The following is a 12,010-nucleotide window of genomic DNA, read 5'->3' on the forward strand; positions in this document are numbered from 1 at the left end:
TGAAGACACTTTACGTCTGAGGAGCAGCACAAGAACACAGTGAGTTTTTATGACCTCTGAACATCATGTCAACTGTTGATACCTGGCTCGTTCAGGAATATCTTAAAAAGTGGGTGGAGTCCCCCCTCCTTTCATCCCCCTTCACAGCACTACCACAACACAATCAGTGTAGATCCTGCTAATGAAACTACTGCACATCGCATCAGGTTTGTGAAGTTGTAGTGCACTGTTTTGTAACATGCTTTTGTACATTTATGCAAATATGTCATCATTTGATGTAAGGCTGCATTACCTTCATGTGTCTGAATGAATGAGCCTAAATTCCTAGATGGCTCAAACATGCATGGATGGAACATGCATGGAATACCCCCTCTTTAAGAATAATGAAAATATATTTAAATTGTTGTTGTTGTTGTTGTTGTTGTTGTTGTTGTTGTTGTTGTTGTTGTTGTTGTTGTTGTTGTTGTTGGCATTATTATTCTCAACCCTATGACCCATATTGTCATTTTTACTACAAAGCTAACAGAATGAAACTCAAGTGTATGCACCTCAAATCAGAACATCTCAGAGGTTTTCTGAAGTGTATTCATGCTGGCTGTACAAGCTGAGGTTAAAAACTGGTAATTTTGAATGCTAAATAAACTTAAGTCAGTAGCTTGTCTTATTTCAACCTGTCACTGTATATGATCAACTTAAGTCACTACCCTCAGAATCACGTATTCTTCAGTCTTTAATTGAATACCTAATATTTGTTTCACTCAGTTTCAGCTATGGCAGATGTCCTGAAAAGCCTCAACCTCCTGGAGATGCTCAAAGAGTCCATGGACACCAACAAGCTGTCCGATGTTAAGGATGCAGTTGAGGACCTTCTCATCAGCAGGATAAACATTGGAGTTGTGGGCGACCGCTGCCTGGAGAAGACCATCCTCCTCAACTCTTTACGGGGCCTTGGTGTTGATGATGAAGGGGCTGCTGTGTACCCATCTACTGTTGGTACTGAAGAAGTTGTTGGATACCCTGACCCCAAACAGACAGACTTCCGCTTATGGGACCTACCTCCTGTCCCAACCAGCACACCCTTTGAACCAGAATCATATATGGACAAGTACAAGTTCATGCGCTACAATGCAGTATTCATGACCTTTGCAGATGTCCTTCAAAGCAATACTGTTACCATCTTTTTGGAAGCGCGCTCACTTCAAAACAAAACTGTATACTTTGTACATTTGGTTTCTGACAAGAACAAGGCTCAAGAGGATAAACGACAAGCGAATTTGGAAGTTCTAACCTCTCAAGGCATAGCAGTACCTAAAGTATACATTGTCAATCCATCTTGCTTGGAAAAAATGGATTTCCCTGCACTTTTAGAAGACATGGGACAAGACCTACCAGAGATCCGTGCCCATGCCCTATTATTAGCACTGCCAGTATTAATACCAGCTCTAGTAACTCAGAAAAAGGAAGCATTTAAAGCACTAGTCTGGGCCGCAGCATCTCTCTCTGGTGGAATGTCAACTCTCCCAGTTCCTTTTGTGGCCTCAATGGTGGACTCAAGCATTGGTGTCCGGATTTTAAGCAAAGCACAGATATCTATGTGCTTGGATAACCAATCTGTGGAAAGGCTTGCAAAATTACGAGGCCTTGACCGAGACAGACTGAAAGCATTGCGTACTTGTGTTTTATCGGTGGAGGTCTCTAAAGGTGAGGTGAAAAAACGTCTTGCTGCAGCGGAGAAGGATTTGTCCAGCATTTCATCGAGGATAGTTCAGATGGCCATACCCAGACAGGCGCGTTCTGCCAGCAAGTCATTCGCTGCCATGCTCCAGGCTTTGAATACAGCAATAGATGAGATGGCGGAGGATGCAGAGAAGATTGTACAGGTGGTTCTGATGGAGGGACAGTGAATTCATTTATTTTGGATTAAGGCTGTTTCCGGAAAGAGAAAATCTGGAACTGACATAAAGCCTTGTATATTCTGCTTAACTATGAAATTATTTTGAATTGTTTCATACTATGGCTTCTTTTTTCAAAGCTTGGGGTTAAGTGCAAACCAGATGCACCAAAAGATATGCTAGCGGGTTTGACATCCTTTTTTCTGATTAAATTTCTTTCTTTTTTTTCAATAAATGTGGTTCAAAACCTTCATCCAGTGCTTGATTAGTTGTGTCAGCTAGTTATTAGCTATGACCCCAAATAGTAAGAAAAGAGCACAAATAGAGGAGTACACTTTCTGTCCTTTAAAGGGTGATGATGGCTGTGCCCAATCAAACTTGCAAGAATTAACTGTCATCCATGTCCTGCAACATAACTCAGGTTTCCATGAAAGAATGTTTGGCAGTGGAGTTGTGTTTTTAGACAAAAGTGAAAGGGTTTTATAATCTTTTTTCACATAGTTGCTGTTTGACTTTCAGACTTCCAGAAAGAGGAAGTACACTGGTCCGATGGAGTTTTCACTGCACATATTGAAATAATGCTTCTCACAATGCATGGGTGAACATGCAAATGCTGTATGTCTGAAGCCAAGTGTGATAACTTCCCAGTTTTATTTTTAGTTTATGCATCTACAGCACAGACTCCTAAACGGTAGGTCTTAAATATTTATAAAACATCATGGCTTTTAGCTTGTTTTTTGAAATGAACTTGTTTTTTGAAATGAACAAGTGATGTGCATTATACATGTTTGACTGTGTGACTCCTTAAAATCAAATGCTACTGCTAATCTACACTTTTTATGAAGCTTTGTTTTATGGATTTAGCTATTTGTCTGTTACAATCTTAATTTACATTTCTCTGTGTTAGCGTAATGTAAAATATGTTCTTCCAAATCAGGTGAATATGAAGATGACAATAAACAAGAAACAGACAGAGAAATTGAATGAAGGGAAATAAAAAATATAGAGATAATAATGGCAAACACTGGCATTTTAAAATATGTTCTGTAGTTTACTTTCAAAGCGAATCATTTGCTGGTTTTGAGATGACAATACAACATTACAACATAAGGGCCAATGCTATTCAGTACATATGGGGGTAGCTGAAATTCATACTGTTCAAATGCTGATTTTTGTTGGGCTATAGATTGATAGGATATAGTTGGTGATAGAAATTGGTGAACATTTGTGAATTTATCTCTTTCGCGTGTGAATACATTAATAGAGAATTCTGGCTTTTGTCCTCTGCGAATATCACATCACATTCTTGAATACAAAAAAACACCAATTGTGAACAAAGTCATAGATGAAGCTGGAGGTTTTTGGAGGAATGGGAAGTCAACAAATCATCAGGCTCATTCTTCTGATGACAGTTACAGGTATGTATGGATTATGTCATAATATAAAGAGAAATATTTAACTTTATATACAAAAAATAAAAAAGAAGAAGCTAATTCCTGAAACAAACAAATGAAACGTGTTAAAGTACATATTAGTAAAATGATGCAACATTTTAGAAAAAGTGAGTCGGTAGTGAGTAAAAGAAGCTGTACCATGATCATGACTTAATTCTACTGCAGATTAACAAACAGGCGAAAAAACATTCTGGAAGAAAAATCTGTCTTCATCATACCTAATGAATGATGATGAAGCCGAAATGAATGAAACTTCTGTGTAAAAAATGCTGTTGAGTTTACATAATGCTTTTTTTCCACAATAATCATAGTTTTCAAATGTAATTGGGCTTTCTTATATACATATTTAGAAAGTAATGATTACATTTACTTCTCTACTTCTCCTTATCTTTTCCATCAGCTGTTCCCTGCTACTCAAACAGTTATGCAACAATAGAAACCCCCTCTCTGGCTGCCTTTGTGGGGACATGTGTGGAGATCAAATGTAAAGTCACTGGAGTAGTACCTGATGAAGATGCTCTGTGGTTCTGGATGAAGAATGGGACATGGGATGGAAGTGATTACATTGGCACCATTGTCTACAGTAACAAGCCCACAGAACGCCCCGTCAGTCCACAGTTTAGAGACCGAGTCACTTACACTGGATCTACACGATTAGCAAATAGACGCTCCACATACTCCAATAATCCATCATGCAGTGTTTCAATCTGTGGACTGACAGTACAGGACAGTGGAGTGTATTTTTTTAGATATATCTCTAAGGAGCAGACATTTAAATGGAGTACAAATAATAAGGCTACCCTCAGAGTCACAGGCAAGTACATCCACTTTGACTCTTTCATTTTAGAATAGTGACTGATGATTGTGTTTTTAGAGCTTAGAGAGTTTTAATTAGTTAAGCCTTCATTTAGAATAAAAAGAATGTCTTAATTAACGTAAATCGCAAGTTAAAGTAAATTAGATCTTCTTTCTCTTCACAGAAAACCCATGTCTAATCACATTTGACAATCCAGCGCCTGTACAAGAGAATCATTACATCAGTCTCACATGTTCTACTCCGACATCATGTCGTAAATACTTGGAAATTGAAAGTGTTCCTCCATCTGGTTTAAGAACATCTCAGTCTTCTGTTAGTTTTACAGCAACAGCGTCCTTCAGAGCCTCATGGAGGGACGACAGCAAAGAGTTCACCTGCCAAACACGAGGAAACAAGGACCCACAACTGATTAAGAAGATCAGAATCTCAGTGCTGTGTAAGTTTAGACTTGGACTGTTCCTTTCAAATGTGTAGACGATCAAACACATATCAAATTTAGGACACTATATAACTGTGATAGATCTGCATTTATGTAGATGCTCCTCATGTAACACAGGCAGTAATGAGCTCCACTCAGGTTAAAGAGAGTCATTCTGTAACTTTGACTTGTTCAGCCAAAGAAAAGCCGGCCCCAGTCTTTACCTGGTACAGGTCCAACCAAAGGTGGTCCTCCTCTCAGGAACTCAGTGGAGACATTTGGAAAAAATTGACTCAGCTCAGACTGAACACAGTGGAGACTATGTTTGTACTGCTCAAAACCAACATGGGACAGAAACATCCAACCCTGTCCATATAGATGTTCAGTGTAAAACACCTTAACAGCAGAGTCGTTTTATACTTGAATTGGCTCATATACTTCCCTTTTGTTTCAGATGCACCTAATGTAGAGGTGAGAGTGTCTTCACCTCAACCTCCATATAAACAAGGCCAGACACTTACACTCAGCTGTAATGTGATCCGGAGCAACCCCCCTCCACATGATTATAGATGGTATAAAAATGAGCAGAGAGTGTCCTGGGCTCAGACGTATGTTAAGACTCTGCAGCCTGAAGACAGTGGCTCTTACACATGCTCTGCTGAAAACACTGTGTCCTCTGCACAGTCAGGACCTCTACAGATAGATGTTCAGTGTGAGTTTCAGAACGTCTCTCCTATGCAAAAGAATGAAAAAGAATGTAAACAAGATGTTAATGTTATACAATTGCGGCAAAGCAAGTGGATTCTTGCTACATAAATGTAATGTTTTAACCAAAGTAATGAAAAGAAAGTGACAGAGCCCACCTGTAGATACTACTACACAACTAAACCCTTGGCTGGTGTTGGTCTGTTTAATGTATTTATCTGGATTGTTTTTTGTAGATTTGATTGACAAAATGGGAGTTGATTTTATGTTTATTTTAAAAGTAATGAAGAAAATGTTTTTGTTGCAGACAAACCAAAAAACACCAACATTGAGATTGTTGGTCAAACCAGAGAAGTAGAGGAGGGTCGCTCTGTGACCTTCAAATGTAACAGTGATGCCAACCCTCCTCCTCACTCATACGACTGGCATAAAGACAGTAAATATATTCAGTACACAGCTGTAAACCGTCTGTTGAAGAAAGTGCAGAGAGCAGACGAGGGCTGCTACAGCTGCATAGCGACCAACAAACACGGATCAGGAGCTCGCAGCACAGCCGTGTGTATACAGGTGTCCTGTAAGTCACTCTGGGTCCTCACTTTGCACTAATATGTATGGTGGTGGTGTACGCTATGAGCAAATACAGCTCATAACTTAATGAGATGGTTTGTAATTGTTTCGTGTAAATATACATTCTATGTTTATTCAGATTTATGTTTCAGTGCACATTTGTTATTTAGTTTCAAATGGCTGTAGGCCGCTCTTTCAACTATTAAAATCAGAGGACACTAAAGGCTCCAGAATAGGTCTACAGAATTGACTTAAAATTAATTCAGTAATGAATCCTAAATGATGTCTGGTAATAAGGACGTCATGTCAGTGTCATTTGAAACATATATGATAACCTTAACCTTGTTCATATGTGACTATGTTGTTCCCTCCACAGCTCCTCCCACCAGTCTGACTCTGTCCATGGACTCAGAGGTGACAGAGGGCCAGCGTGTCTCCGTCATGTGTCATGTGAACAGTCATCCAGTGTCCACCCTGACCCTCAGCAGGACCTCACAGGGTTCTTCAGTGGAGCTGCTCAGAGACACTGAGCACAACTCTCTGACCTACTCTGTCACTGTGAGCTCTGCCCATTCAGGAGAATACACCTGCTCCGCTCACAACACTGTGGGGTCAGGCAGCACCAAGAGGTCACTCACCGTCAAATGTGGGTCAAGTCATTTTTCTTCACTTTTATATAGGCACAACAAGTTTTTCTTTTTCATTTTCCCCTAGTCTTGAGCTTCTCAATTCTTATTTATTTAAACTCTTCAATCAGAGTAGATGGTAGGATGGTCTTTCTTGAATATTGTGGTCCTCAGTACAATTTTAAGTTCCCTTCAATCCATTTTCTTCCCTTTGTCTGAGGCTCAGACACAGAGACAACAGTCTGAGCAGATAGGCCCAGACTTCCCTTTCCACACACACTTCCTCCAGATCCATAATTTTATGTTCCCTTGTTAACAAAATGCACAAAATGATGTTCCTTATTAGTTTAGTGTTGTTTAGTCTTTATTTGAATGGACAACAGAAATGTTCCAAGCTCAATATTTAATCCTGATTCAGTCCATGAAGTAAATTAGACAATACCACTACACCCATTTAGTAATAATAATAATAATAATAATAATAATAATAATAATAATAATAATAATAATAATAATAATAATAATAATAATAATAATAATAATAATAATAATAATACAAATAATAATAATAATAATAATAATAATAATAATAAAGATGATGATGATGATGATAATAATAATAATAATAATAAGTAATAATAATAATAATAATAATAATAAGTAATAATAATAATAATAATAATAATAATAATAATAATAATAATAATAATAATAATTATTATTATTATTATTATTATTATTATTATTATTATTTAAAAAAATTACATAGTGAAATTTTAAAGTCATTTCCATAACCTCAGTATTGTGTGTCTGCAGATGCTCCTCAGAAGGTGAGAGTCCAGGCTGACCCAGGTCTGAGGGTTGAAGAGAACACAACACTGACGTTACACTGCAGCTTTCAGAGCCATCCTTCTTTGAGCTCAGTGACCTGGAGCAGGGGCCCCACATGGCAAGGGCCCCCTGTGCACACGGGGCCCACCTTCAGAGTGAGCTCAGTCAGTGTGAACGACAGTGGCCTCTACAGCTGCACCGCACACAACCAGGTCGGACAAGGAACGTCTCCACCAGCTGAAGTTCAAGTCATGTGTGAGTGTGCTTAAACAGAATCCTTGGTATGGCACAAATGTGTGAATTCCACACTTAGTAAGAGTGTCTTGTGCATGTTGAGTTGGTCCAAAGCAGGCTGTGGTGCTGAGAGCAGAGGAGGAGCAGAGCCCTGATGGGAGCAGCTCAGTGACTCTGAGCTGCAGCAGCCACAGCTTCCCCCCGGTCAACCTCTACACCTGGTACAGGAGGACGGAGGACGGAGTGCTCAAAGTGTCTGAGCACATCAACTACACTGTGCTGTCCACACAGCCCGGAGTCTACTACTGCACTGCCAAGAACCAGATCAGTGAGAGCACGTCTGAGACAGTCAGCCTCTTTCTACAGCGTAAGAGGAGACCATAACACCTTCACCACAATGACAATAAGGTCCAAAACAAATGAACGGTGTCCTGGAAATTCAAGCATCAAAAGTATTTATCCATGAATTTGGTTCAAAGATCTACATTGTTAAATGTGGACACAGTTTAGCAGTAGCATTTATATATTAATAACACATTTAAATAATTCGGTAATTTAAAACTTCTAAACTCTCACAAAATGTGTGTTAAGTTCATAAATTCTACATAAAAAATTCAATTTAAATAAACTTTTCCTTCCCTTTTCTATTTTTGCTCCAGATATTATAATTACATGCTACATTTGACCTTTATAGCAGCATTAGCAATAATATGTACATGGCTAAACACTGGTGGTTTTGTTTGGATTTGTTATTTATTTATTTCAAGTTAAGGCAAAAACAGGAAGATTATTATTAAGATTAAGATTATTTCATGTTAAAATGACACATTTGTAGATCGGCCTGAGGAGTTGATGGTGTTTCTTCTCTGCAGGAGACTTTGTGAAGTACATTTTCCTGGCTCTGGTGCCTCTGCTGATTATCTTATGTGTGTTCATTGTTTACAGGTACTATAAGATATTATATTCAATAATGTTATAGGACTGCATGTTTTAAATAAAGACAGTAGAACACAACACATTACATTGATTATACATCAAACCCAAAACCAAACTGACATGACAGAAAACTTTTTTATCTTCTATAATAACAGATTCTTCAATCAAGTGTCTCATATTTTGTTTTGTTTTTCAGACTCAAAATAAAGAGGTCAGTTGAAGAGGAAACAACAAAAAAGTCATGGTGGAGGAGTTGCTCGAGGACAGTGGTAATACTTTCTTTATCTGGATGATCCCAACATTATATATCCCAATAATATTTCATAAAAAGTGAGAGAGCTAAAATAATTATTTTTAAAACAATTAGAAAAATATATCTGTGTTTATATATAGCAAATATGAGGGTTTGGTCATTAATAGAAATGATCAGGTGTGACCGTAGATCATACAGTCCATGGGTACTTTTGTTTTTTGTTTTTAGATATTTCTTTGTAAATATCATGTAATCAATGGGAAAACTGGCTCTTGTCCCTCATATAGGAATATGACTTAAAAGTTAAAAGTATTGTTATTACTATCATGTGCTCAGGGTCGATGGCATAGCTCCAGAGGCTGTTCAGAGGATGTCCATGCAGAGACACCCAGAATGAGAGATGTCCCACGATCTGAGCAGAGAGCAGACATGATGTGAGCAAAAACAGAATGCACACAACACATTGCCTGATAGTAGTCACTCTGAGTAGATGCTGTTCACTTCTGTCTTTATGTGTTAACAGAAACGGTACATCCTCTGCTAATGCTCTTTACTCCACTGTGGACCCCCCCAAAGATAAACAGGTATGTATTTAAAAGCAATAGTGAAGTTCCCTTCACCAAGTAGTAAGGATGGGACAAGATCTCATGAAACAAAATCTCATGAAACAATATCTCATAAGATAAAATCACCACACGACTGTGCACACATGAGGAAACTGATCTTGTGAGATTATTATTATTATTATTTATTTTATTTTTTTTACATTTGGATTCAACAAAAGATGCTTAAATGCTGATGAGCTGCATGTCTTGAGAAGCTGTAGTACCAAAAAGCAGTGCTACAATGACAACATTTTAAATAAAGATCATCAGAAATTGTGAGGCCAAAGTTGTGAACTGGTTTGCAAATGTATCATTTAAATTAAATCCTGTCTGTCTCGTCCTATCCCGACCAAGTAGGTGAACAGTCTGTGTGGTCTGTGTAAACATCATGAACACTGCACCAAGTCATTTGATCGATGATGTGGGAGAAATGGAAATTTTGGAAGCAGCACAAACGATCCGAATTGTGATGTCAGTGGCGTTGATTGGTGGAATTCAAAAAAGAGAGAGAGTTCTCAAAAGTTCTCAAAGATCGATTGCAAGATATTTTGTATCAAGTGAATTAAGTTTAGGGTAACAGTTTCTGCTCAAAACACTGAGTCACAAACACATACAGAGTGTGTTCTCAGCATCAGACCAAAAGCACATGAACACACAGGTCGAGTGAACGAGCACCGCCCTCGGAGAAATCTCCCAGAACTGGTCCACATCCACATGAGAGACATAACATTCAAGCTTGTTAAAGGCTAGGACTAAAACTAACAATTACTTCAGTGATTCATTATTATATTTCTATTATTATTTGATTGGTCAAATAATTGTTTTTATTGTACTTTGAGATTTTTAACAACAGGGTTGAAATATAGAGACAGAAGGCTTTCAGATCATTTTTTTTGTGTGTTATTGTTCAACCATGCATCCATTTTCTTCCGCTTATCCGGGGAGTAGTCTAAGCAGGGACTTCCAGACTTCCCTCACCCCGGACACGTCTTCCAGCTCCTCCAGTGGGACTCCAAGGCATTCCCAGGTCAGCCGAGAGACATAGTGCCTCCAGCGTGTCAACCAAGACAGCCCCACAACATCCAGAGACTTAAGGTACTCAGGATAGATCTCATCCACCCCTGGAACCTTGCCACCGAGGAGCTTGCCAAACACCTCAGTGACTTCACCCAGCATGATGGATGAGTTCTCCTCTGGGTCCTCAGTCTCTGCTTCCTCCTCGGAAAACGAGACGGTGGGATTGAGGAGATCAAAGTATTCCCTCCACTGCCCGACAACATCCCCAGTCGAGATCAGCAGCTCTCCATCTGTACTGTACTGTAAACAGTGTTGGTGAAGCACTGCTTCCCCCTCCTGAGGTGTCGGACGGTTTGCCAGAATCTCTTTGAGGCCGTCCGATAGTCCTCCTCCATAGCCTCCCCGAACTCCTCCCAAACTGATTCTTTACCTCGGCGAGCATGCGAGCCGCGGTACGATTGGCCCGCCGGTACTCGTCAGTTGCCTCAGGAGTCCCACAAGCCAACAAGGCTCGATAGGACTCCTTCTTTAGCCTGTTGGCATCCCTTATTTTAGGTGTCCACCACCAGGTTTGGAGGTTGCTGCCATGATAAGCACATCAGAACTTACAACAACAGCTATGTGCAGCTGCATCGACAATAGAGGCAGAGAATATGGCCCACTTGGAGTCCATGCCCCCAGCCTCCCCCGGGATCTGGGAGAAGTTCCCCTGGAAGTGTGAATTGAAGACCCCCCCCTGACAGAGGGCTCCACCAGATGTTCCCAACAGACCCTCACAATATGCTTGGGCCTCCCAGGTCTGTCCAGCTTCCTCCTCCACCAGTGGATCCAACTCACCACCAGGTGGTGATTGGTTGACAGCTCTGCCCCTCTCTTCACCCGAGTGTCCAAGTGTATTATTGTTTATTGTATAATGCAGCTGTCTTTGTTATGAAAAATATTTTTGTATTTTAGAGTCTGCATAAGCCCAGTGAACAATTATCATATTATGATTATTTCAGTAGTCGACCACTCACGATTAGTTGATGAATATCATCATACCACAAGTTTAATGTCTGTCCAGTAAGGCTTAAGTTAGAGAAAAAAGGTTGACTTTCAGTGTTTTTTCTTTGTTTACAATGAGCCTTTAGTTTCAGTGTTTTTTTTGTTTTTTTTTCTCTCTCATCATTTCACCCCATGAGTGCCTTATCATTTGACTTACAGCACAATCTAATGCAGACATGGGCAAACTACAGCCCGGGGGCCACACATGGCCCTTTGAGTTTATTAATCTCTGAACGTGACCAAATTATATTAAAATTGGTAAGGGTAAACCTTGTTCGAAGTTTTTCTGCTGTTTTTTTTTAACTGAAATTTTATAAATTATGTATTAATTTGATTAATGTATTTGGAAAACAATTTGTACAATGAGCCTTGCATATTCATGCTTTACTACATGTTACAGGCCAAATATATATATATATATATATATATATATATATATATATATATATATATATATATATATATATATATATATATATATATATATATATATATATATATATATATATATATATATATATATATATATATATATATATATATATATATATATATATTTGTGTCAAAAAGTTTGCCCAGCCCTGGTCTAATGCATGAATCAACTTCTCCAT

General features: G+C 38.8%; 2 protein-coding genes across 2 annotated transcripts in view; both read left to right on the forward strand.

Annotated features, from left to right (window-relative positions):
* The first annotated feature begins 769 nt into the window (after positions 1–769).
* irgq2 (immunity-related GTPase family, q2) lies at positions 770–1,904 on the forward strand. The gene has a single exon (XM_033981695.2). The coding sequence runs from the start codon at positions 771–773 to the stop codon at positions 1,902–1,904; it is 1,134 nt and encodes a 377-aa protein (XP_033837586.1). The 5' UTR covers position 770.
* Positions 1,905–3,237: 1,333 nt separating this feature from the next.
* The window catches only part of LOC117384146 (B-cell receptor CD22-like), a 30,482-nt gene continuing 21,709 nt past the window's right edge, over positions 3,238–12,010 (forward strand). Inside the window, exons 1-6 of the mRNA XM_055227785.1 lie at positions 3,238–3,310; positions 3,747–3,929; positions 4,750–4,968; positions 5,036–5,293; positions 5,594–5,860; positions 6,230–6,499. Coding sequence (XP_055083760.1) covers positions 3,238–3,310; positions 3,747–3,929; positions 4,750–4,968; positions 5,036–5,293; positions 5,594–5,860; positions 6,230–6,499 — 1,270 coding nt within the window. The remainder of the gene's footprint in view (positions 3,311–3,746; positions 3,930–4,749; positions 4,969–5,035; positions 5,294–5,593; positions 5,861–6,229; positions 6,500–12,010) is intronic.

Source organism: Periophthalmus magnuspinnatus, chromosome 16 (assembly GCF_009829125.3).
Source record: "Periophthalmus magnuspinnatus isolate fPerMag1 chromosome 16, fPerMag1.2.pri, whole genome shotgun sequence".
Taxonomy (NCBI): domain Eukaryota; kingdom Metazoa; phylum Chordata; class Actinopteri; order Gobiiformes; family Gobiidae; genus Periophthalmus; species Periophthalmus magnuspinnatus.